At 42.7% G+C, this 21,404-nt stretch overlaps 1 protein-coding gene across 4 annotated transcripts in view; it reads left to right on the top strand.

Annotated features, from left to right (window-relative positions):
* The window catches only part of CACNA2D3 (calcium voltage-gated channel auxiliary subunit alpha2delta 3), a 962,218-nt gene that overhangs the window by 764,818 nt on the left and 175,996 nt on the right, over positions 1-21,404 (top strand). For all 4 annotated transcript variants that reach the window (XR_004029736.1, XR_004029737.1, XM_030811589.1 and 1 more), the window contains 2 exons: positions 5,063-5,184; positions 8,094-8,174. Coding sequence is in view for 2 of the 4 variants with exons in the window: in XM_030811589.1 (XP_030667449.1) it covers positions 5,063-5,184; positions 8,094-8,174 (203 nt within the window). In the remaining 2 variants the exon portion in view is untranslated. The remainder of the gene's footprint in view (positions 1-5,062; positions 5,185-8,093; positions 8,175-21,404) is intronic.

Below are 21,404 nucleotides of genomic sequence, written 5' to 3'. Positions count from 1 at the left end.
CTTGTTGGCTTCTGTCCACTGTCCTGGAGTCCTCTCCCGCCCTGATGAGTCATTTCAGAACTCTGGGAGGTAGTGCGGCTGCTAGGGGAGCCGCCAGACGGAGGAAACACTCATCTCATAACAAATGGCTTCAGGGTGTTCAGCTGTTCTGCAGCTATGCTGAGGAATTCCTGCCTGTACAAAAATCAGTGTTCCAAGTCCTGTTTGTTTGTTTATATTTTACTAATAAACCTCTGCCTCTGTGCTTAGCCTGAGGGGCTGCAGAGCTCCACACCCAGGAGTGGGCCCTCTGGGGACGCTGGGGTTTGACAATGTCTCCTTGGACTTCCAAGATGGAAGTCCTGGATGGATGGTGAGCAGAGAATTTCCGGGTCTAGTACCCGGATGCTCAGCCCCTGTATCTTCAGAGAACCACGGGCCCTTAACTCATCAAACTGGTGTTTCACCAGTGCTAGTAGGTAGACTGTGAAGTCCTTTCTGAGTCTATTAATAAGTTTTTTCTATTTCTTTTCTCTGAAGCAAGAAGAGATTGCTAAGACATGGACAAATGGGTCCCAAGATTCAGAAAGTTGGAGAGTGGTTTGCAAGTGTATGTGTGAGTTCAGAGGTTACCACAGAACATTATACCCCCAACCTTCAGGGTACCTGGAGGTGAATAACCAAGCCACAGGGTAGCTGCCAATTTGAGAGGGGTTCGCTCATCAGGGGTCCAAGGAGGCGGTGCCTCTGCTAGATGAGGCCCTGACACCCACCATATAACCTTACAAAACCAAGTCTGGTAAATGACAGATCAATCAATGTTTAGATATTTTAAGAGACTGGCTTTGAATTCTGTTCTAGGACTTTGACCTTCTTGATATTCACATTTATCATCTATGAAGTTTGATTATAGTTGCAACTTGATTTTTAAAGCCTTTTTTAAGCGTTTTACCCCCAGACAATTGTTTTTCCAGAGGGCAAGTTCCTGGGAAGGACTAGAGGTGCTGAGATACATATTGCCTTCTCCTGTTAGGATCCAGATAGGCAAGGGGAGACAAGGGAATTCATTTTCTAATACTCAATGAGAAAGTCTGCTGCTGGCATTGAGACTGAAACAAGCAAAGCTGCAAAACAGTAACAATAAAACATGACACTTTGCTGGTCTGATAACTGTGTTATTGTGATGGACTTAAAAGACAAAGGACCACAGTGAGGATGCTGGGAGGTGTACCTGGCTTATCTTACTTGGGTATCTTCATTCTGTCCACCCGAAAAGTGAGAGCAATGATCTCTTTTGGTTACTGTGAAGATCAAAAAAAATTATGGGTGGGCCGGGCACAGTGGCTCATGCCTGTAATCCCAGAACTTTGGGAGGCCAAGGCAGGCAGATCACTTGAGGTCAGGAGTTCGAGACCAACCTGGTCAACATGGTGAAACCCTGTCTTTACTAAAAATAAAAAATTAGCCGGGCATGGTGGCACACACCTGTAATCCCAGCTACTCTGGAGGCTGAGGTAGGAGAATCACTTGAACCTGGAAGATGAAGGTTGTAGTGAGCTGAGATCACGCCACTGCACTCCAGCCTGGGCAACAGAGTGAGACTCTGTCTCAAAAAAAATTTTTTTTTTTTATGTATGGAAAATTTCTTTGGGAAGCTAAAAATTCCTACAACTGTGTGTTCTATTCTTTGTGGCATTACGTGACCCACAGAGTGGGTACTCATTGACAATTTGGATGGATGAAATCTGTCTTCAAGAAACTCCTATCATTGCTTCATATAGAGGCACCTTGACGTCTATTGTCTTAGGGTCTTGCCTGCCTATTCCCTCCCATCAAATGGTATTTGTCAAGATCCAGCTATTTGGATACACTCACTAAGCCAGGCTTAGAAAGTTTTTAGCATTTCTGACTTTTGGTTTAGTTTTTGCTTTTGACTAGGGCATGAAAGGCAGAGCTTAAAGTATTGGGCAGAGAACTTGATAATATAAAGTTGCTACCCTGCAATTATCTCATACAATCATCAGTCTCCTACACTGAGATTTCATCCCATACCCCCGCTACCTGCATTTGGAAGTAGGTCAATTATACTGAAACTTGGCTGTCACCCCCAATAGTTATAATACATTCTGTACCTTCAGTACGACCTCTCACATCACACGCATATAGCATCCAGTGATGTTAGCCTTTACCGTGTACAGCCTTACGTTTAGAAGATGACCACTTTACCCCTGCCCTTTCAACCACCGAGAACAAAAGAGCTCTTGGGCTTTAAGAATCCCATATATTTGTTAGAGCCTGTTTTCAGTGTCCATAACACTGTTTCACATATGGTGTTGTGTAATTCTGATACAACCCTGGTAAAGTGCAGCGTTTTTATTGTTCCCATTTTGTAGATGAGTAAATGGGGGTCAGAGACTCAATTACTCACTTAGAGTCACCCAGTTCTTCCCAGAACCTAGACCAGCCTGACACACCACTGCAATAGCTCCTAGTATCCAGGAGGAGACTTTCACCTTACCCAGAAGGATCTTTCTTCCTGAAGAACATTTTTAGGATTCTGTAAAATCAGGTCGCTCCTTCCTGTTTCCTCCAGAATCGCTGCCTAGTAGTTGGCAGAGGCCTCCAGGGTTTCCCGGCACCTCAGTCCTTTCGCATTGACACCAGGGCTAATGGGGATCAAGTGCTGCAGGCTCCTGCTGGCTGCCCTGGGTGCCAGCACTGTCCCGGGCAGCAGGGCACTGGACACCCAGATGTGCAGCATTCCAGATCTATTGCCAGCCACCCCCAAAGCCTGAATGTCACTGTCTTAAGTGAGGACCACTTCATACCTTCCAACCAAGCTACCATCTCATCCACCATGACTCTGGAAAAAGGCCCCCTGTGGCACCATTAACCTGTGCTGCATAGACAGGGCACCTCTTAGCTGTAATGACCACTGAACAGACCTGCTGGGAGTGCAAACACCTTCTGCTCAGCCGTGGCTGCACCTGTGACCCGGGGTAGAAAGCAGCAATGCATCCTGCCATGGGCCAGGCAACAGAGGCTCCTCCTCACACCGTCCAGGTCAGGTTTATGAAGAATTTCATGTCTAGCCAAAGAAATGAAAAGGCTAAAATTTCAGTATTCCTGAAGCCTGATGACTTTTAGATTAGGAAACATGACCACTGAATACAGCAGCACAAGGAACAGCTTGTCTACCAAGATGAGCCTGGAAGTCCTGACCTCCAGCATTCTAGATAGCACAGGGGATCTCTGCACTTTCTTAATCTTGCACATGACTCCAGAGTTGGCCTTGGCCTTCTGAATGAGAGAAGAGTGCTTTGTAAAAATTTTTCTTTTAAACATTTTTAATTTCTGGAGAGTCATTTTGTCAATAAGAGTCAAGATCAAATGCAAGCAGCTGTGCTATGTCAGACCATTTTTGACCTACAATTACCAGTTCTAGTAGCACAAAATTTTGTAACAGTATTAACAAAGTAGAGCACTTATGAAGACGGCCATACAGACAAATGAATTTAAACGAATTGAGAAATTTTATTTTTCAAGATATAGGAAATTGTGTTTAATACTGGAGGAGCTCTTATCTGGATATGAGATTAGATTTTTCTTGTGATCATTAAGCATACACCAAGCGCCTGCTGAGAGCCAGGCCCTGGGAATATTGGGAAGAGGAAGGTCCCAGACCTTAGAAAGGAGTTAGGACATGCTAGTACAAGTTACAGGGAGGTACATTCTAGAGCTATCTAAGAACCTGAAGGGTGACCTCCAAGGGCATGGGCCTCCTCTCCAAAAGTGGGCACTCCATCTTTGGTAGAGGTGAAGGGAACCCTCGTTAGACACACCCTGCAACTACTGAATGCTTTCCTGAACTGGGTGCCAAGTTCAGGAAACCAACCAGTTACAACTTAGCCTGAAAATTTCTCTCCATGGTCCTTGCGATCCAACTCTCTGCTGCAAACTGCTGGGTTGAAAGTGGTGTCATTTCTGCTTCAACTCATGGCCTCTTCCCTACCTATGCGTTGTCCCCTGATTGGTCTCCCTTCCGGAAAAATGTCTGCAGCAGACTGTGGCCTAACCAGGCGGTCATTCCGCCACCGCCCGAGTTGCACCGTATCAGCCAAGATGCGCTTCAGGTGCTGCAGAGCACATGTGACTCTCTAGAGGGATGTCAGTCAATAATCATGCACTGGGACTTGAGTATGCTTAAGGCTCTGTGAAGAGTGCACAAATGTGAACAAATCTCCTGTCCTCAGAGATCTTGGGAGGTCTGGGGAGGGGATATGATGATTGTGCAGGCCAAAAAATAAATAAAAAGCTATAAGAAAGTTACCAAGATTGTGGGGGCCCAGGGTGTGGCAAGAGCTTGCATGTGTTTCTGTAGATTCATGTGGTAGATGGTAGATGAGGCGCACTTTGAAAATGAGTGTGACTTTGAGAGAAAGAGATGGAAAGAAGAATGCACCTAGCATTCCCGATAGACAAGCTCTCTGCGCAGAAGGCAGGGAGTCAGTGGAGGGCGGGGATGCACACAGGGGGCACGAGCAGGCCTGTTTGTCCAGAGAGGAGGCAGGTGACGGAAGAAGGTGCAAAGATCTCAGTGTGGGCTCACATTTACTTCCTTTGCACTTCTTTTGAGAAGCGTGTTTACCTTCTTTACACTTGCTCTAAGAAGAATGAGATCTACTTAAGAAGTTGATTCTCCCGAGGGTATGAGTATATGTGTGTGAGTTTTAAAGCCAGACAGAGCTTTCTGGTTTAGAGGGGACATCCTTGGGTTATCTGATAGGATTTCTGTAGGCTTTGTTTGTTTGCTTGGCTTCAGACTTTTAAGACAATTCGTTCACTAGATAGACAAGGAAAAATCATTTTACCCACTCAGAATTTGACTCCCAGAGCTCTGCAAGATATTTTTGAGTAATCTGGGGTGCCCAGTGTTAAGTGAGGCCCCCTCTATACTGAGAAAGGCAAGTTGAGGTTCTAAAAGTGAACACTGGTTTTACCTGATGAAGGCTGTCGGGGTGCTCCAGGCCCACCTTTACTCTGCTGAGTGATGCACGTTCTTCTGATTCTTTTCCACTTCAAGGGACTTCCTGAAAGCTGGCGACAAGGAGAACATTTTTAATGCAGACCATTTCCCTCTCTGGTACCGAAGAGCCGCTGAGCAGATTCCAGGGAGCTTCGTCTACTCCATCCCGTTCAGCACTGGTGGGTGCCCTTGTTGGAGATGGGCTCTGTCTGTCTGGTCCAGTGGGTCTGGGCATTGTGTGCAGGGTGTTGGGGAGCTGCCTGAATGCTGAAAGGAACCAAGTTCAACCCTCAGAGCCAGTGCTGAATATTGGGTCAGCCCTGAACCAGTGACCTGTTCCATAAGAGTAATAGCCTCAAAGAAAAGGAAGGTTTTTCCTTTACCAGATTATGTAAATGTATTTCAGGAAGCAGGGCTGATGTTTTGCATCCTATGGGATTTTAATACAAACTTGTCAGTCAGTTTTTTTAAAGGTAGTCATGGCCCCACTTAGAGAAAATTCAAGCATCCCTTGCCAGAACCTTCAGTGAGTCACATCCCTACAGAGGTCCACTGTTCCCCATTTGAACTGAATTGATTTAAATTGATATGCTGGACTAAGGACTGACTTTGTATAATCATGTGCCCTCTTGACAGGAGCCTGCAGTTACCAGTGACAGGCATGTAGCCGATTAGTTTTTCAGTCCTAAGAGTTTATGATATGATAGTATAAAAAATTAAAGTCACCTGCCTGCAAAAAGAACTGAATGCTATCTTATTTCCACCAGTTTTGGAAGCAAAACATACTGGAAATGCTTCAGTGTTCCTCATTTTTTTTTTTTTGTTTTTTTTTTGCCTCATGCATCTGGTATTTTGGGTACTCACTCTATACTGCTTATTGCAGAAACTTCAGAGATGAACAAAACCTAGTTCTGTAAACTTGAGTTGCTCTGGAAAGTTCAATCAGTAGTTATATTTTACATATATCAGTTCCTTTCATATTAATCTTCTACAAATATTCCTAATTCAATCCTAAGGGAAGTTCTCCAGGGTTTGTGCCCAATCCCCCTCCCTAAAGCTTGGTGCTTTCTCATTTCCATGACTGAAAATGTTTTCAGAAAGGGTGCTTTTGAAATTTGTAGAAAACAAAGAGTGCTCTTATAATTGGTTGAATGGGCTCATTAGGAAGACAGTCCCTCATCAATGGACATATTTAAGGAGAGGCTGAATGTTATTGATGAGATTCTTTGCTGGTTGGGATTTCACACTAGATTATCTGTTAGATTCTTCTCAGGTCTAAGGTTCTTTGGGTCTGTGCTCCTTTGCTGATAGACCTGTGTGTATGCCTGCCTGTAGTTATGTGTGCTTTCTCAAATATAAATTTCCAGGTGTCTGAAGCTCGCTTGCTTGCTTGCTTTTCTTTTTTTTCTTCCTTTCTTTCTTTTCTTCCTTTCTGTCTTTCTTTTCTTCCTTTCTGTCTTTCTTTTCTTTCTTTCCTTCCTTCCTTCCTTCCTTCCTTCCTTCCTTCCTTCCTTCCTTCCTTGTCTGTCTGTCTCTCTGTCTCTTTTTTGAGACAGCGTCTTGCTCCGTCACCCAGACTGGAGTGCAGTGGCATGATCTTGGCTCACTGCAACCTCTGCCTTCTGGGTTCAAGCGATTCTCCTGCCTCAGCCTCCTGAGTAGCTGGGATACAGGCACCCGCCACCATACCCAGCTAATTTTTGTATTTTTAGTAGAGATGGGGTTTTACCATGTTGGCCAGGCTAGTCTCTAACCGCTGACCTAAAGTGATCCACCCTCCTTGGCTTCCCAAAGTGCTGGGACCGTGCCTGGCCTGAAGCTCTTTATGCTCGTCTGCACCACACTTTATTGCTGAAAATATCAAGAGACAGTGAACTTTTCATTCTGCTGCAGACCTATGAATAATAACATTGTCTTCTATCAAGCAATCTCTTAAGACTTCCTTGTCACAGTCCTCTAAAGAAAAAAATAGAACTTAGCTTGCTGTTCTTCTGATTCTGGAATCATCGAGTTAACTAAAGCTGTTGTTGGATTGGTTTTTGGTAACTGGGATTTTCACCAAACTTTCAATGTAACGGTATAATGAAGTGAGTTTACCTGTTCATGACAAAGTTACAGATGACGTAACATCTTAGGACATTTCATAACCCCCTTAGAGTCAGTGAAAATCTTAAAAATCACCAACTACAAGTCTCTGTGGCGGAGCTCTCTCTAATTTTCTCTGCTATGTATTGAATACCTGTACAAACTAGAAAAGAAACTGGTTTTTATTGCTGCTTAAACTTGGGCCAGGAGAAAATTTCTCATTGCTTTGGTCCTAAGTGTATTCAAATTCAGGTTTGACTTTTCCCTGCTTCTCAATTCAATTGGATTTCATCCAACTTGCATTCACTGAGCACCTTTTAGCAGGTGGGCATTGGACTAAATTATTAACTCCAGGCATTCAGAATTTGTGCTCAGTATCTTTTAATTCATGGATATTGGAACCATTGCTGGTAATTGAAAATCTCTTAATACTAATGCCGTATTGTTACCAGAATAATAATAGTTTGGAGTGAAGATTATGCTCTAGCTCTATCCCTGTTTAGAATAATTTTGCCCAGAAAAACTGGGCTCGAAATTACAATTTTATAGATTGGTAAAGATTTAACCAATGAAAAAGAGCTAAAGTTGCCAACTTGTAAAATAATTTCAAAGCCCTCATACAGCTCTTCTTGGTTATATTTAGATAGGCAGTGTAAATATGACCACTGACACAAATAAACACTGCAATTTGAAACCACAGATTACCAAAAAATGTGGTCCCTCGATGGTGGTCAATGGTTTTGATGTGAAGAGGCTGGATGTTCCCCAGTGCACTGGTGGTCATAACTCAACTCGCTGATTGCTTCAGGTGGGAGGACTTGCAGCACCGCACTCATGGCCTGGCAGCATAGGCAGAGCATCCACACCTCAGAGGACTCTGGGGCCTGGGACCGAGCCCCAGAACAATTTGCAGAATTGGTGACTGTGGACCGATATGATTACTCTCTTAACGTGTACACTGTAATTATCTTCATTTTTGTTGTGGTGTTTTTTCTTTTCACAGGACCAGTCAATAAAAGCAATGTGGTGACAGCGAGCACATCCATCCAGCTCCTGGATGAACGGAAATCTCCTGTGGTGGCAGGTAAATAATCGACTCAATCCACGCAGACAAAGTAAGCATGGCACCCATTCATCCGGCCAGTGGCCTACTTCTACGTAGCACACTTATCCTCCAAAAAGGTTTTCAAGGAGAAAACAATTTTAAGTTACTTCCTTCTCAGCTTGGTGTCATCTCCTTCAAACCAAGACTCTGACAGCTGGTGGTGGTTGATGTGAAAACAGAAAACGTTCCCAGGGTTTCTATCCTTAAACTCTGAGCCAGTAAGAAATTGTCAGTACGTGCCGAGGAGAATTTGTGGATGCTACGTAGCATGTTCATTCAAAGTAAACTCCAGATCTCCAGCTTCTGAGTCATTAGGATGACAGTGGGCATACAAGGAAATTGCGGGTTTGTTTTAGGCAAACACAAACAGAAATGTGCCCTTCTCCAGAGAGACTGAGATTTTCATCCCCCTAATCCCCCTGGGGAATTATAGAGTTAGCTGTATCTGCAGGTGGTGCGTTTAGGACGAGGGGAAAGCCAAAATATTATATGACTGAGAGTCTTGAATTGTCAAAGAAATCCTATTTCTGGCCTTTTCCATTTCTGTCACTTTTTAGGAGTATCAGCAGCTGTCTGTGGATGGCTAGGGGCTTTCATTGGTGGCATTTGGCCTAAAGGGCCGGCGACTACCAAAAAGCCCGCTTTGAAGACAAATGCTGACATGAAAACAAGGCCCGAGGGTGTGTCTGGCGCATGGTTTATTCTGATCATTTTGGAGCCATTGGTTGATGGGTGGGTGATATGCTGCAAGCACCATCCTGGTATTGGCTGGGTTTACTAAAGAGAGCGATTTTTGTTTTCCAGCAGTCTCCCTCAATAAGTTGTACTTTAGGGTGACTTTGAACATCCACTTCTGTGTCTTCACACACTGAATATTTGTGGGAAGGAGTGCAAATGGAGCAGATGGAAGAGACCTTTTTGAAGTGGTTGTTCTTTGGCGAGGAAATACTGCTTTTTTCCCCGACTTTATTTCTTTTTTTTTTTCCTTTTTTTAAATTATTATTAAACTTTAAGTTTTAGGGTACCTGTGCACAATGTGCAGGTTTGTTACATATGTATCCGTGTGCCCTGTTGATTTCATGCACCCATTAACTCGTCATTTAGCATTAGGTGTATCTCCTAATGCTGTCCCTCCCCCCTCCCCCAACCCCACAACAGTCCCCGGAGTGTGATGTTCCCCTTCCTGTGTCCATGAGTTCTCATTGTTCAATTCCCACCTATGAGTGAGAACATGCGGTGTTTGGTTTTTTGTCCTTGCGATAGTTTACTGAGAATGATGTTTTCCAGTTTCATCCATGTCTACAAAGGACATGAACTCATCATTTTTTATGGCTGCATAGTATTCCATGGTGTATATGTGCTACATTTTCTTAATCCAGTCTATCGTTGTTGGACATTTGGGTTGGTTCCAACTCTTTGCTATTGTGAATAGTGCCGCAATAAACATACGTGTGCATGTGTCTTTATAGCAGCATGATTTATAGTCCTTTGGGTATATACCCAGTAATGGGATGGCTGGGTCAAATGGTATTTCTAGCTCTAGATCCCTGAGGAATCGCCACACTGACTTCCACAATGGTTGAACTAGTTTACAGTCCCACCAACAGTGTAAAAGTGTTCCTATTTCTCCACATCCTCTCCAGCACCTGTTGTTTCCTGACTTTTTAATGATGGCCATTCTAACTGGTGTGAGATGGTATCTCACTGTGGTTTTGATTTGCATTTCTCTGATGGCCAGTGATGATGAGCATTTTTTCATGTGTTTTTTGGCTGCATAAATGTCTTCTTTTGAGAAGCGTCTGTTCATGTCCTTCACCCACTTTTTGATGGGGTTGTTTGTTTTTTTCTTGTAAATTTGTTTGAGTTCATTGTAGATTCTGGATATTAGCCCTTTGTCAGATGAGTAGGTTGCGAAAATTTTCTCCCATTCTGTAGGTTGCCTGTTCACTCTGATGGTGGTTTCTTTTGCTGTGCAGAAGCTCTTTAGTTTAATTAGATCCCATTCATCAATTTTGGCTTTGGTTGCCATTGCTTTTGATGTTTTAGCCATGAAGTCCTTGCCCATGCCTATGTCCTGAATGGTATTGCCTAGGTTTTCTTCTAGGGTTTTTATGGTTTTAGGTCTAACATGTAAGTCTTTAATCCATCTTGAATTAATTTTTGTATAAGGTGTAAGGAAGGGATCCAGTTTCAGCTTTCTACATATGGCTAGCCAGTTTTCCCAGCACTACTTATTAAATAGGGAATCCTTTCCCCATTGCTTGTTTTTGTCAGGTTTGTCAAAGATCAGATCGTTGTAGATATATGGCATTATTGCTGAGGGCTCTGTTCTGTTCCATTGATCTGTGTCTCTGCTTGGTACCAGTACCATGCTGTTTTGGTTACTGTAGCCTTGTAGTATAGTTTGAAGTCAGGTAGAGTGATGCCTCCAGCTTTGTTCTTTTGGCTTAGGATTGACTTGGCGATGCGGGCCCTTTTTTGGTTCCATATGGGCTTTAAAGTAGTTTTTTCCAATTCTGTGAAGAAAGTCATTGGTAGCTTGATGGGGATGGCATTGAATCTATAAATTACCTTGGGCAGTATGGCCATTTTCACAATATTGATTCTTCCAACCCATGAGCATGGAATGTTCTTCCATTTGTATCCTCTTTTATTTCACTGAGCAGTGGTGTGTAGTTCTCCTTGAAGAGGTCCTTCACATCCCTTGTAAGTTGGATTCCTAGGTATTTTATTCTCTTTGAAGCAATTGTGAGTGGGAGTTCACTCATGATTTGGCTCTCTATTTGTCTGTTATTGGTGTACAAGAATGCTTGTGATTTTTGTACATTGGTTTTGTATCCTGAGACTTTGCTTAAGTTGCTTATCAGCTTGAGGAGATTTTGGGCTGAGACAATGGAGTTTTCTAGATGTACAATCATGTCATCTGCAAACAGGGACAGTTTGACTTCCTCTTTTCCTAATTGAATACCCTTTATTTCCTTCTCCTGCCTGATTGCCCTGGCCAGAACTTCCAACACTATGTTGAATAGGAGTGGTGAGAGAGGGCATCCCTGTCTTGTGCCAGTTTTCAAAGGGAATGCTTCCAGTTTTTGCCCATTCGGTATGATATTGGCTGTGGGTTTGTCATAGATAGCTCTTATTATTTTGAGATACATCCCATCAATACCTAATTTATTGAGAGTTTTTAGCATGAAGTGTTGTTGAATTTTGTCAAAGGCCTTTTCTGCATCTATTAAGATAATCATGTGGTTTTTGTCTTTGGTCCTGTTTATATGCTGGATTACATTTATTGATTTGCATATGTTGAACCAGCCTTGCATCCCAGGGATGAAGCCCACTTGATCATGGTGGATAAGCTTTTTGATGTGTTGCTGGATTCCATTTGCCAGTATTTTATTGAGGATTTTTGCATCAATGTTCATCAAGGATATTGGTCTTAAATTCTCTTTTTTGGTTGTGTCTCTGTCCGGCTTTGGTATCAGGATGACACTGGCCTCATAAAATGTGTTAGGGAGGAGTCCCTCTTTTTCTGTTGATTGGAATAGTTTCAGAAGGAATGGTACCAGTTCCTCCTTGTACCTCTGGTAGAATTCGGCTGTGAATCCATCAGGTCCTGGACTCTTTTTGGTTGGTAAGCTATTGATTATTGCCACAATTTCAGAGCCTGTTATTGGTCTATTCAGAGATTCAACTTCTTCCTGGTTTAGTCTTGGGAGGGTGTATGTGTAGAGGAATTTATCCATTTCTTCTAGATATTCTAGTTTATTTGCATAGAGGTATTTGTAGTATTCTCTGATGGTAGATTGTATTTCTGTGGGATCAGTGGTGATATCCCCTTTATCATTTTTTATTGTGTCTATTTGATTCTTCTCTCTTTTCTTCTTTATTAGTCTTGCTAGCGGTCTATCAATTTTGTTGATCTTTTCAAAAAACCAGCTCCTGGATTCATTGATTTTTTGAAGGGTTTTTTGTGTCTCTATTTCCTTCAGTTCTGCTCTGATCTTAGTTATTTCTAGCCTTCTGCTAGCTTTTGAATGTGTTTGCTCTTGCTTTTCTAGTTCTTTTAATTGTGATGTTAGGGTGTCAATTTTAGATCTTTCCTGCTTTCTCTTGTGGGCATTTAGTGCTATAAATTTCCCTCTACACACTGCTTTGAATGTGTCCCAGAGATTCTGGTATGTTGTGTCTTTGTTCTCATTGGTTTCAAAGAACATCTTTATATCTGCCTTCATTTCATTATGTACCCAGTAGTCATTCAGGAGCAGGTTGTTCAGTTTCCATGTAGTTGAGCGGTTTTGAGTGGGTTCTAGTTTGATTGCACTGTGGTCTGAGAGACAGTTTATTACAATTTCTGTTCTTTTACATTTGCTGAGGAGAGCTTTACTTCCAACTATGTGGTCAATTTTGGAATAGGTTTGGTGTGGTGCTGAAAAAAATGTATATTCTGTTGATTTGGGGTGGAGATTTCTGTAGATGTCTATTAGGTCCGCTTGGTGCAGAGCTGAGTTCAATTCCTGGGTATCCTTGTTAACTTTCTGTCTCATTGATCTCTCTAATGTTGACAGTGGGGTGTTAAAATCTCCCATTATTATTGTGTGGGAGTCTAAGTCTCTTTGTAGGTCACTCAGGACTTGCTTTATGAATCTGGGTGCTCCTGTATTGGGTGCATATACATTTAGAATAGTTAGCTCTTCTTGTTGAATTGATCCCTTTACCATTATGTAATGGCCTTCTTTGTCTCTTTTGATCTTTGTTGGTTTAAAGTCTATTTTATCAGAGACTAGGATTGCAACCCCTGCCTTTTTTTTTTTTTTTTCCATTTGCTTGCTAGATCTTCCTCCATCCCTTTATTTTGAGCCTATGTGTGTCTCTGCACGTGAGATGGGTTTTCTGAATACAGCACACTGATGGGTCTTGACTCCTTATCCAATTTGCCAGTCTGTGTCTTTTAGTTGGAGCATTTAGCCCATTTACATTTAAAGTTAATATTGTTATGTGTGAATTTGATCCTGTCACTATGATGTTAGCTGGTTATTTTGCTTGTTTGTTGATGCAGTTTCTTCCTAGCCTCAATGGTCTTTACAATTTCGCCTGTTTTTGCAGTGGCTGGTACCAGTTGTTCCTTTCCATGTTTAGTGCTTCCTTCAGGAGCTCTTTTAGGGCAGGCCTGGTGGTGACAAAATCACTCAGCATTTGCTTGTCTGTAAAGTATTTTATTTCTCCTTCACTTATGAAGTTTAGTTTGGCTGGATATGAAATTCTGGGTTGAAAATTCTTTTCTTTAAGAATGTTGAATATTGGCCCCCACTCTCTTCTGGCTTGTAGAGTTTCTGCCAAGAGATCAGCTGTTAGTCTGATGGGCTTCCCTTTGTGGGCAACTCGACCTTTCTCTTTGGCCACCCTTAACATTTTTTCCTTCATTTCAACTTTGGTGAATCTGACAATTATGTGTCTTGGAGTTGCTCTTCTCGAAGACTATCTTTGTGGCGTTCGCTGTATTTCCTGAATCTGAATGTTGGCCTGCCTTGCTAGATTGGGGAAGTTCTCCTGGATAATATCTTGCAGAGTGTTTTCCAAGTTGGTTCCATTCTCCTCGTCACTTTCAGTTATACCAATCAGACGTAGGTTTGGTCTTTTCACATAGTCCCATATTTCTTGGAGGCTTTGTTCATTTCTTTTTATTCTTTTTTCTCTAAACTTCCCTTCTCGCTTCATTTCATTCATTTCATCTTCCATCACTGATACCCTTTCTTCCAGTTGATCGCATCGGCTACTGAGTCTTCTGCAGTCTTCACGTAGTTCTCGAAACTTGGCTTTCAGCTCCATCAGCTCCTTTAAGCACTTCTCTGCATTGGTTATTTTAGTTAAACATTTGTCTAATTTTTTTCCAAAGTTTTTAACTTCTTTGCCATTGGTTTGAATTTCCTCCTGTAGCTTGGAGTAGTTTGATCATCTGAACCCTTCTTCTCTCAACTCGTCAAAGTCATTCTCCGTCCAGCTTTGTTCCGTTGCTGGTGAGGAACTGCGTTCCTTTGGAGGAGGAGAGGCGCTCTGCTTTTTAGAGTTTCCAGTTTTTCTGCTCTGTTTTCTCCCCGTCTTTGTAGTTTTCTCTACTTTTGGTCTTTGATGATGGTGATGTACAGATGGGTTTTTGGTGTGGGTGTCCTTTCTGTTTGTTAGTTTTCCTTCTAACAGACAGGACCCTGAGCTGCCGGTCTTTTGGAGTTTGCTAGAGGTCCACTCCAGACCCTGTTTGGCTGGGTGTCAGCAGTGGTGGCTGCAGAACAGCGGATTTTCGTGAACTGCAAATTCAGCTGTCTGATCGTTTCTCTGGAAGTTTTGTCTTAGAGGAGTACCTGGCCGAGTGAGGTGTCAGTCTGTCCGCTCAGGGTTCAGGGACCCATTTTAGGAGGCAGTCTGTCCATTCTCAGATCTGCAGCTGCGTGCTGGGAGAACCACTACTCTCTTCAAAGCTGTCGGACAAGGACATTTAAGTCTGCAGAGGTTACTGCTGACTTTTTGTTTGTCTGTGCCCTGCCCCCAGAGGTGGAGCCTGCAGAGGCAGGCAGGCCTCCTTGAGCAGTGGTGGGCTCCACCCAGTTCGAGCTTCCTGGCTGCTTTGTTTACCTAAGCAAGCCTGGGCAATGGTGGGCGCCCCTCCCCCAGCCTCACTGCCGCCTTGCAGTTTGATCTCAGAGTGCTGTGCTAGCAATCAGTGAGACTCCGTAGGCGTAGGACCCTCTGAGCCAGGTGCGGGACACAATCTGGTGTGCCGTTTTCCAAGCCCATTGGAAAAGCGCAGTATTAGGGTGGGAGTGATCCGATTTTCCAGGTGCCATCTGTCACCCCTTTCTTTGACTAGGAAAGGGAACTCCCTGACCCCTTGTGCTTCCTGAGTGAGGCATTGCCTCGCCCTGCTTTGGCTCGCTCACAGTGTGCTGCACCGACTGTCCTGCACCCACTGTTTGGCACTCCCTAGTGAGATGAACCCGGTACCTCAGATGGAAATGCAGAAATCACCCGTCTTCTGCATCACTCATACTGGGAGCTGTAGACCGCAGCTGTTCCTATTCGGCCATCTTGGCTCCACCCCCCCACCCCACCCCCACTTTATTTCTGACTTGGCCTATGTATAATTGTATTAGTAGGGTTGAAAGATCTGGGGATAGTTGCCCTGGTTATTCCTGAGTTACTGGGTATGACAAGGATGACAGCCTTATGTATCTGACCTGTGGCTCATCTTGAACTAAGCAGATCTATTCTTAATCAGCCAGGAGATACGGGCTCTGAGGATTCACAGTTGCTGTCTTCAAATTTTGTCACTTAATGTCTCATGTTCCTTGAGGAAAGTGGGAGACAGGATCATTTAACTCAACAAGATTTATTTATGCTTAAAGGAGGTCAGACTTGCTTACCTCCAGGCTGGTCCAGCGAGCTAATTCTGAAGGCATGTTATCTCCCGGGAGCTGAGGCCACATGCAGCAGCTGTCAAAGACATGGTCTGGCCAGAATATCTGGTTGTCTGTTTGAAATTTCTTTTTAAAACCCTTTCTTTGGGTTTCTAGTTTAGTCATCATGAAGGATGAGCCCTAAGGTCACTGTGCCTGTCCCAGCCACCTCTGTCCAAGTTTACAAACTATGCTCACATGTTTCCAAATGCCTTACATTTCATAAATGCGTATTTGGCTGAGTATGGGTGAAACGTGGTCTGAGCCTGAACACTGTGTATCCAGTCTAGAGAAGAAAGTGCACTTTCCAAATGCTATGCCAGTCTATTGTCGAGTTGCATCGCTGGCCATAGACCACAGGCAGGTCGTGAGACACAGTTTTGTCCACCCTGAGTGGGTGGGGAAGGCACCCTCCCATTTACTGCTTCTCTGTGTATACCAAATGGCCCCCATTTTCAGAAGATAATTACAGAGCAAGGCCAAGAAGCAAGGTCATTTAAAGAACCGTATTTAGTCCTTACCTTTTAGAATTGGTGACTATTAACCTTTTTCAAACTTTGGTAGACATAAGATAAAACAGAATTGCTTTATTTTGATGTTGAAGACTGCTGTGGGTGCAGCACCACGAAGGCAGTGACCTCAGGAAGACCTCTCTGTCCCCAAAAACGGAGTGGCCTCTTCAGCACCCCCGCCCCAAGTTTTCCTGACTCTGACTCAACCGTCATGTCACTGTGTGATTAGGTTTGGTAACTTTCCTCTGTGTATTTTCCTCAAATTAAGTAGACACTGTTTACCACTCTAAAATTAAAAAGGCCATTTTAATTGGGGAAGAAGCCTTGTTTTGGCAGATGAAGATGAATATGTGAGCAGGCTTTTCTCCCATCAGTGTGCCCCAACAGCAGATGGGAGACAGCCGACTGGCAGGAATGTTAGGTTTCAATGAAATCCTTGTGTTAAAGTGGAACTCTTCTGAAAGAAGAGGTGTACAACTATGCAAATAATTATCGAGGACTCCTTGGAAAGGCCAGCTTCGCTCCCAGGCCTGACCTGGTCATCTCATGTTCATTGGCTATATATGTCTGGGATAGAAAGAGGTTTTTTTGTTTTATATTCTTGTTTTTTGTTTTATTCTCTTCTTTCTCTTTTGTGTGTTTTCTTTTTTAAACAAAAACATTTAGATACTCATCTGTCAATGACACCTTTGAAGAAAGGCCAGTCAGACTGGGCAAGATTCCATTTGTACACCAGCCTTGGTGCATAAATGGGCCCCATCCATCTTCCCGGCCTATGACATTGCTTACAGTCCTTCTCTTGAGAAGCCTGCCAACTCTCCAGCTGCTACCAGTGTGCTGCATTTTCTTAATTGCATTCCCACTGCATAGGAAGAAGTGGTGGGACTCTCCCTTTGGCCTACCAAGTCTCATCCTAGCCCTGGAACCTTCTGTTGTGTCAGGTTCCTCATCCATTGTATTGTTCTGACTGCAAATGCAGATCTTGGACTGTAAGGTCCACGCAGTTTATCATTCACTCTATAACTTGCTAAATGTGCGGTCTTGGGTCTCTATAAAGTTCTATCTAAAATAGGCTCGGGATTATTACCTCCCTTGCCTTCCCCTGTGTCAATTCAGGGATAAAATGAGAAAACAAACAAGAAAATTCTTGGGTAAGAAAGAAGAATAAAAATGCTAGAATTTAGGGTAACCCGTTTTTATCTAAAAGTTGGTGGCATATTCATTCATTCAATAAATAAGTATTTCCTGAGCCTCTGCTTTTGCCAGGCACTCTAGCTGTAAATAAATAATAACCAGTGTCTTAATCCATTTTGTTTTGTTATAACAGAATACCACAGAATGAGTAATTTTCTTTTTATTTAAGTTTATTTTAAGTTCAGGGGTACATGTGCATGTTTGTTACATAGGTAAACTGTGTTATGGGGGCCTGTTGTACAGATTATTTTATTGCACAGGTATTAAGCCTAGTACCTATTAGTTATTTTTCCTGATCCTCTCCCTCCTCCCACCCTCCACCCTCCATTAGGCCCTAGTGTGTGTTGTTCCCCTCTCTGTGTCCATGTGTTCTCATCGTTTAGCTCCCATGTATAAGTGAGAACATGGGGTATTTGATTTTCTCTTCCTGCATTAGTTTGCTAAGGATAATGGCCTGCAATTCCATCTATGTTCCTGCAAAGGACATGATCTCATTCTTTTTTATGGCTGCATAGTGTTCCATGGTGTATATGCACCACATTTTCTTTATCCAGTCTATCATTGATGGGCATTTAGGTTGATTCCCTGTCTTTGCTATTGTGAATACTGCTGCAGTAAACATACACATGGATGTGTCTTTATGATAGAATGATTTATACTCCTTCGGGTATATACCCAGTAATGGGATTGCTGAGTAGGATGGTAGTTCTGTTTCCAGCTCTTTAAGGAATCGCAACACTGTTTTCTACAATGGCTGAACTAATTTACGCTCCCAGCAGTGTATAAGCATTCCTTTTTCTCTCCAACTTCACCAGCATCCGTTATTTTTTGACTTTTTAATAATAGCCATTCTGACTGGTGTGAGATGGTATCTCATTGTGGTTTTGATTTGCATTCCTCTAATGATCAGTGATGTTGAGCTTTTTTTCATATGCTTGTGAGCCGTGTGTATGTCTTCTTCTGAGAAGTGTCTATTCATGTCCTTTGCCCACTTTTTAATGGGGCTATTTGTTTTTTCTTGTAAATTTGTTTAAGTTCTTTATAGATACAGGACATTAGACTTTTATCAGATGCTTAGTTTGCAAAAACTTTCTCCCACACAATGGGTAATTTATACAGAAAATAAATTTATTTCTTACAGTTCTGGAGGCTGCAAACCCCAAGATCCAGGTGCCCACATCTGGCAAGAGCCTTCGTGCTGTGTCATCTTATGGCACAGGGCGGAAGGTAGAAGGGCAAGAGAGCACACACAAGAGAGGAGAAAGGGCAAAACCTATTTTGCCTTAACTTACTTATTGTTGACTTTAGTTTTATAAATTACGCTGATCATGGTGGTGATTCTTTACTTTGTTCTCCCTGGAGAGACCTGGCCCACTAGTCCAGCAGTCATAGGCACTGCATCTACCATATCAGGGTAGAAATGACCTGGTAAGAAGAAATGCAGGGAGGCAGAATTGAAGCAAGATGGAAGGTGTGGCCCTGCAGGAGACTTCTTCCCCTCCTCAAATTGTTTGTCTGACTTCCCTGTTTATCTTCTAGACCCTCCCTCTGACAAATACAAGATACTGAATCCCAATATTTGTTAACGATTTCAGACTTCTAGAGATGTTTAAAATATTAAATAATGAAATATGAATTGTGTGCACTTGCTTTAAAGTGTACCTTTTAACATACCAAAACCTAAAATTGCTCCTAAATATGTTTCATTTTGATTTCTTAGATAGTTTTGAACTCTTTAAGGGCAAAGACCCAATTATTTTTTTATTCCCAGTGCCAAGTACAAGGGCTAACATACGGTCCATATGGGAGAGATACTGGATAAATAAATGATTCAAGGAAGACGGGCTTCATTTTCACCTTCTATATAGGTAGGTACATATTTATTGACCAGATAGTGGAAACATAGTACTTAACTAAAACTCTAAGAAAGATAATCACTCAGTAGCTAAAACTCTAGTCCATACTATAGTAATATGATATTGATAAATATGAATATTTTAAGGAATAGAAAATTGTTTTGTGTCCCATCCCAAAAGCAACCTTGTTGGACCAGTAGTTATCTCTGCATCAGTAGATGTCTTTTCTGAGGTCCAGGCATCTAAGGTGATGCTTAGAATAGCTAATCTGATCACATCAGCAGAAAAAAAGGAGTACAGACACCAGAGACATTGGTTTCTTATAGAAACTGCTCTTTTTAAACAGCTTTATTGAGGTATGATTTATATATCTTTTTAAATTATAAAATTCAATGAATTTTAGTAAGTTTGGGAGTTGATTTGCAAGAAACACAGAACACTTTAGATCTGTCATTGGAGAAATTTGAAAATGTGGGTTATGTGGTCTCATTTGCATAACTCAGGGCAGTGTAATGAAGGGGAAGATCCCATTTAACCAGCTAATTAGGAAAGGGATTGATTAACATCAGTGATCATTAACTGTTGCCAAGTATGTGGTATTTAATCTGAACGCAGTATTTACTATGGGCCCTTCATTAGAGTTAGGTGAATAATGCTGGCAAAATGTTCTAGGCAAAGATTTAACTTGTCAACATTCCTTTGGTGGGATCTCACATATTTGGTATGTAGGAGTTAACTAGTATGTCAGAAAGTGTGTATCAAGTCTGCCTGGATAAACCTCTAGTTTTTAAAATCTGAGCAAAGGAACTATTTTATTTTGGCAAAAATGAAAACTTACTGATTAAACTAGTAGTTTCCAGCCAGGGGCGGTTTTGCCACCAGGGGACATTTGGCACCATCAAAAAACATTTTTGATTGGCACTACTGGTTAGGAGGGTGCTACTGGCATCTCATGGGTAGAGGTCAGGAATGGTGCTAAACATCTTGCAAAGCACAGGTCAGCCTCCACAACAAAGAATTATCTGGTTCACATGTCAGTAGTGCTGAGATTGAGAACTGTTGGGTTAAACTGACAGGTAAACTTCAACTCAGTGCTTTCAAATTCAGTGTTTTTCCTTATAGACTAACAATCTTGATTCATTTCTTTATTTTTAATTAACTCATTCAATAAATGTATATATTACACCTACAATGTTCCTAGCGCTGGGGATACAGCTGTGAACAAGTACTCCAGAAGGCACTGTGGAGGGTGTCGGGGGATTGTCAATTGATCACAAGGGCACTGTTGGCATCGATGTCCAGAGACTGGGATGACAGCTTCCCAATGAAGAATTGTTCCACACAAATGCTGCAGCACCCTCTGAGAATGCTGAGCATGGCCAAGTTGCTGCCAATGGAGAGCTTCCATTTGTGTGGCAGGTACAGACAAGTATTGCACGAATGAGAGAAAGGAAGGGAAGGAAGGGAAGAAATGGAAGGAAGGAAGGAAGGAAGGAAGGAAGGAAGGAAGGAAGGAAGGAAGGAAGGAAGGAGGGAAGGAGGGAAGGAAGGAAGGAGGAAAGGAAGGAAGGAGGGAAGGAAGGAAGGGAAGGAAAGAAGGAAGGAAGGAGGGAAGGAAGGAAGGAGGGAAGGAGGGAAGGAAGGAAGGAGGAAAGGAAGGAAGGAGGGAAGGAAGGAAGGATTTCTAGTAGTGGTAAATACTCTCTAGAAATGGAGCAGGATTAAGAGATGAAATGTGGTTGGCAGTGGCAAAGGGGAGAGGAAGTGCACAGCCATGTGCACATGGGTATGTGGTGGGGCACTGCCTTTCCAGGTTGGGGGTGGTTCGAGAAGGCCTCCCTGATGAGGTGACATGAATGGAGGTCTGAATCATGCGACGCAGTCTGCAGTCATCATGCAAAGATATATAGGAAGCACATTCCACACAACGGGAACTAACGCCTCCAGTAACCTGGAATGAGATTCCTCATCCATGTGTCCATGTTCCATGTGGGTGCCGTGAGACCTGAATGAGTCTCTTGGGTTTTGGGGGTAGTTACCAGGTTCTACAACCAGAGCTGATGAGTAGGTGGGTAGCTGACCCAGGGAAAGTGGGAAACCCAAGGCAAATCTTTGCTCTGAATGTCATCTATGAGGTGGGACTTTTTATATGTTTGACATTTTTATTAAGCTAACAAATGAGTACTATGCAGGGACAGA

The sequence above is a fragment of the Nomascus leucogenys genome, chromosome 4, assembly GCF_006542625.1.
Source record: "Nomascus leucogenys isolate Asia chromosome 4, Asia_NLE_v1, whole genome shotgun sequence".
Classification (NCBI taxonomy): Eukaryota; Metazoa; Chordata; class Mammalia; order Primates; family Hylobatidae; genus Nomascus; species Nomascus leucogenys.
This window is presented reverse-complemented; position numbering and strand designations above follow the sequence as displayed.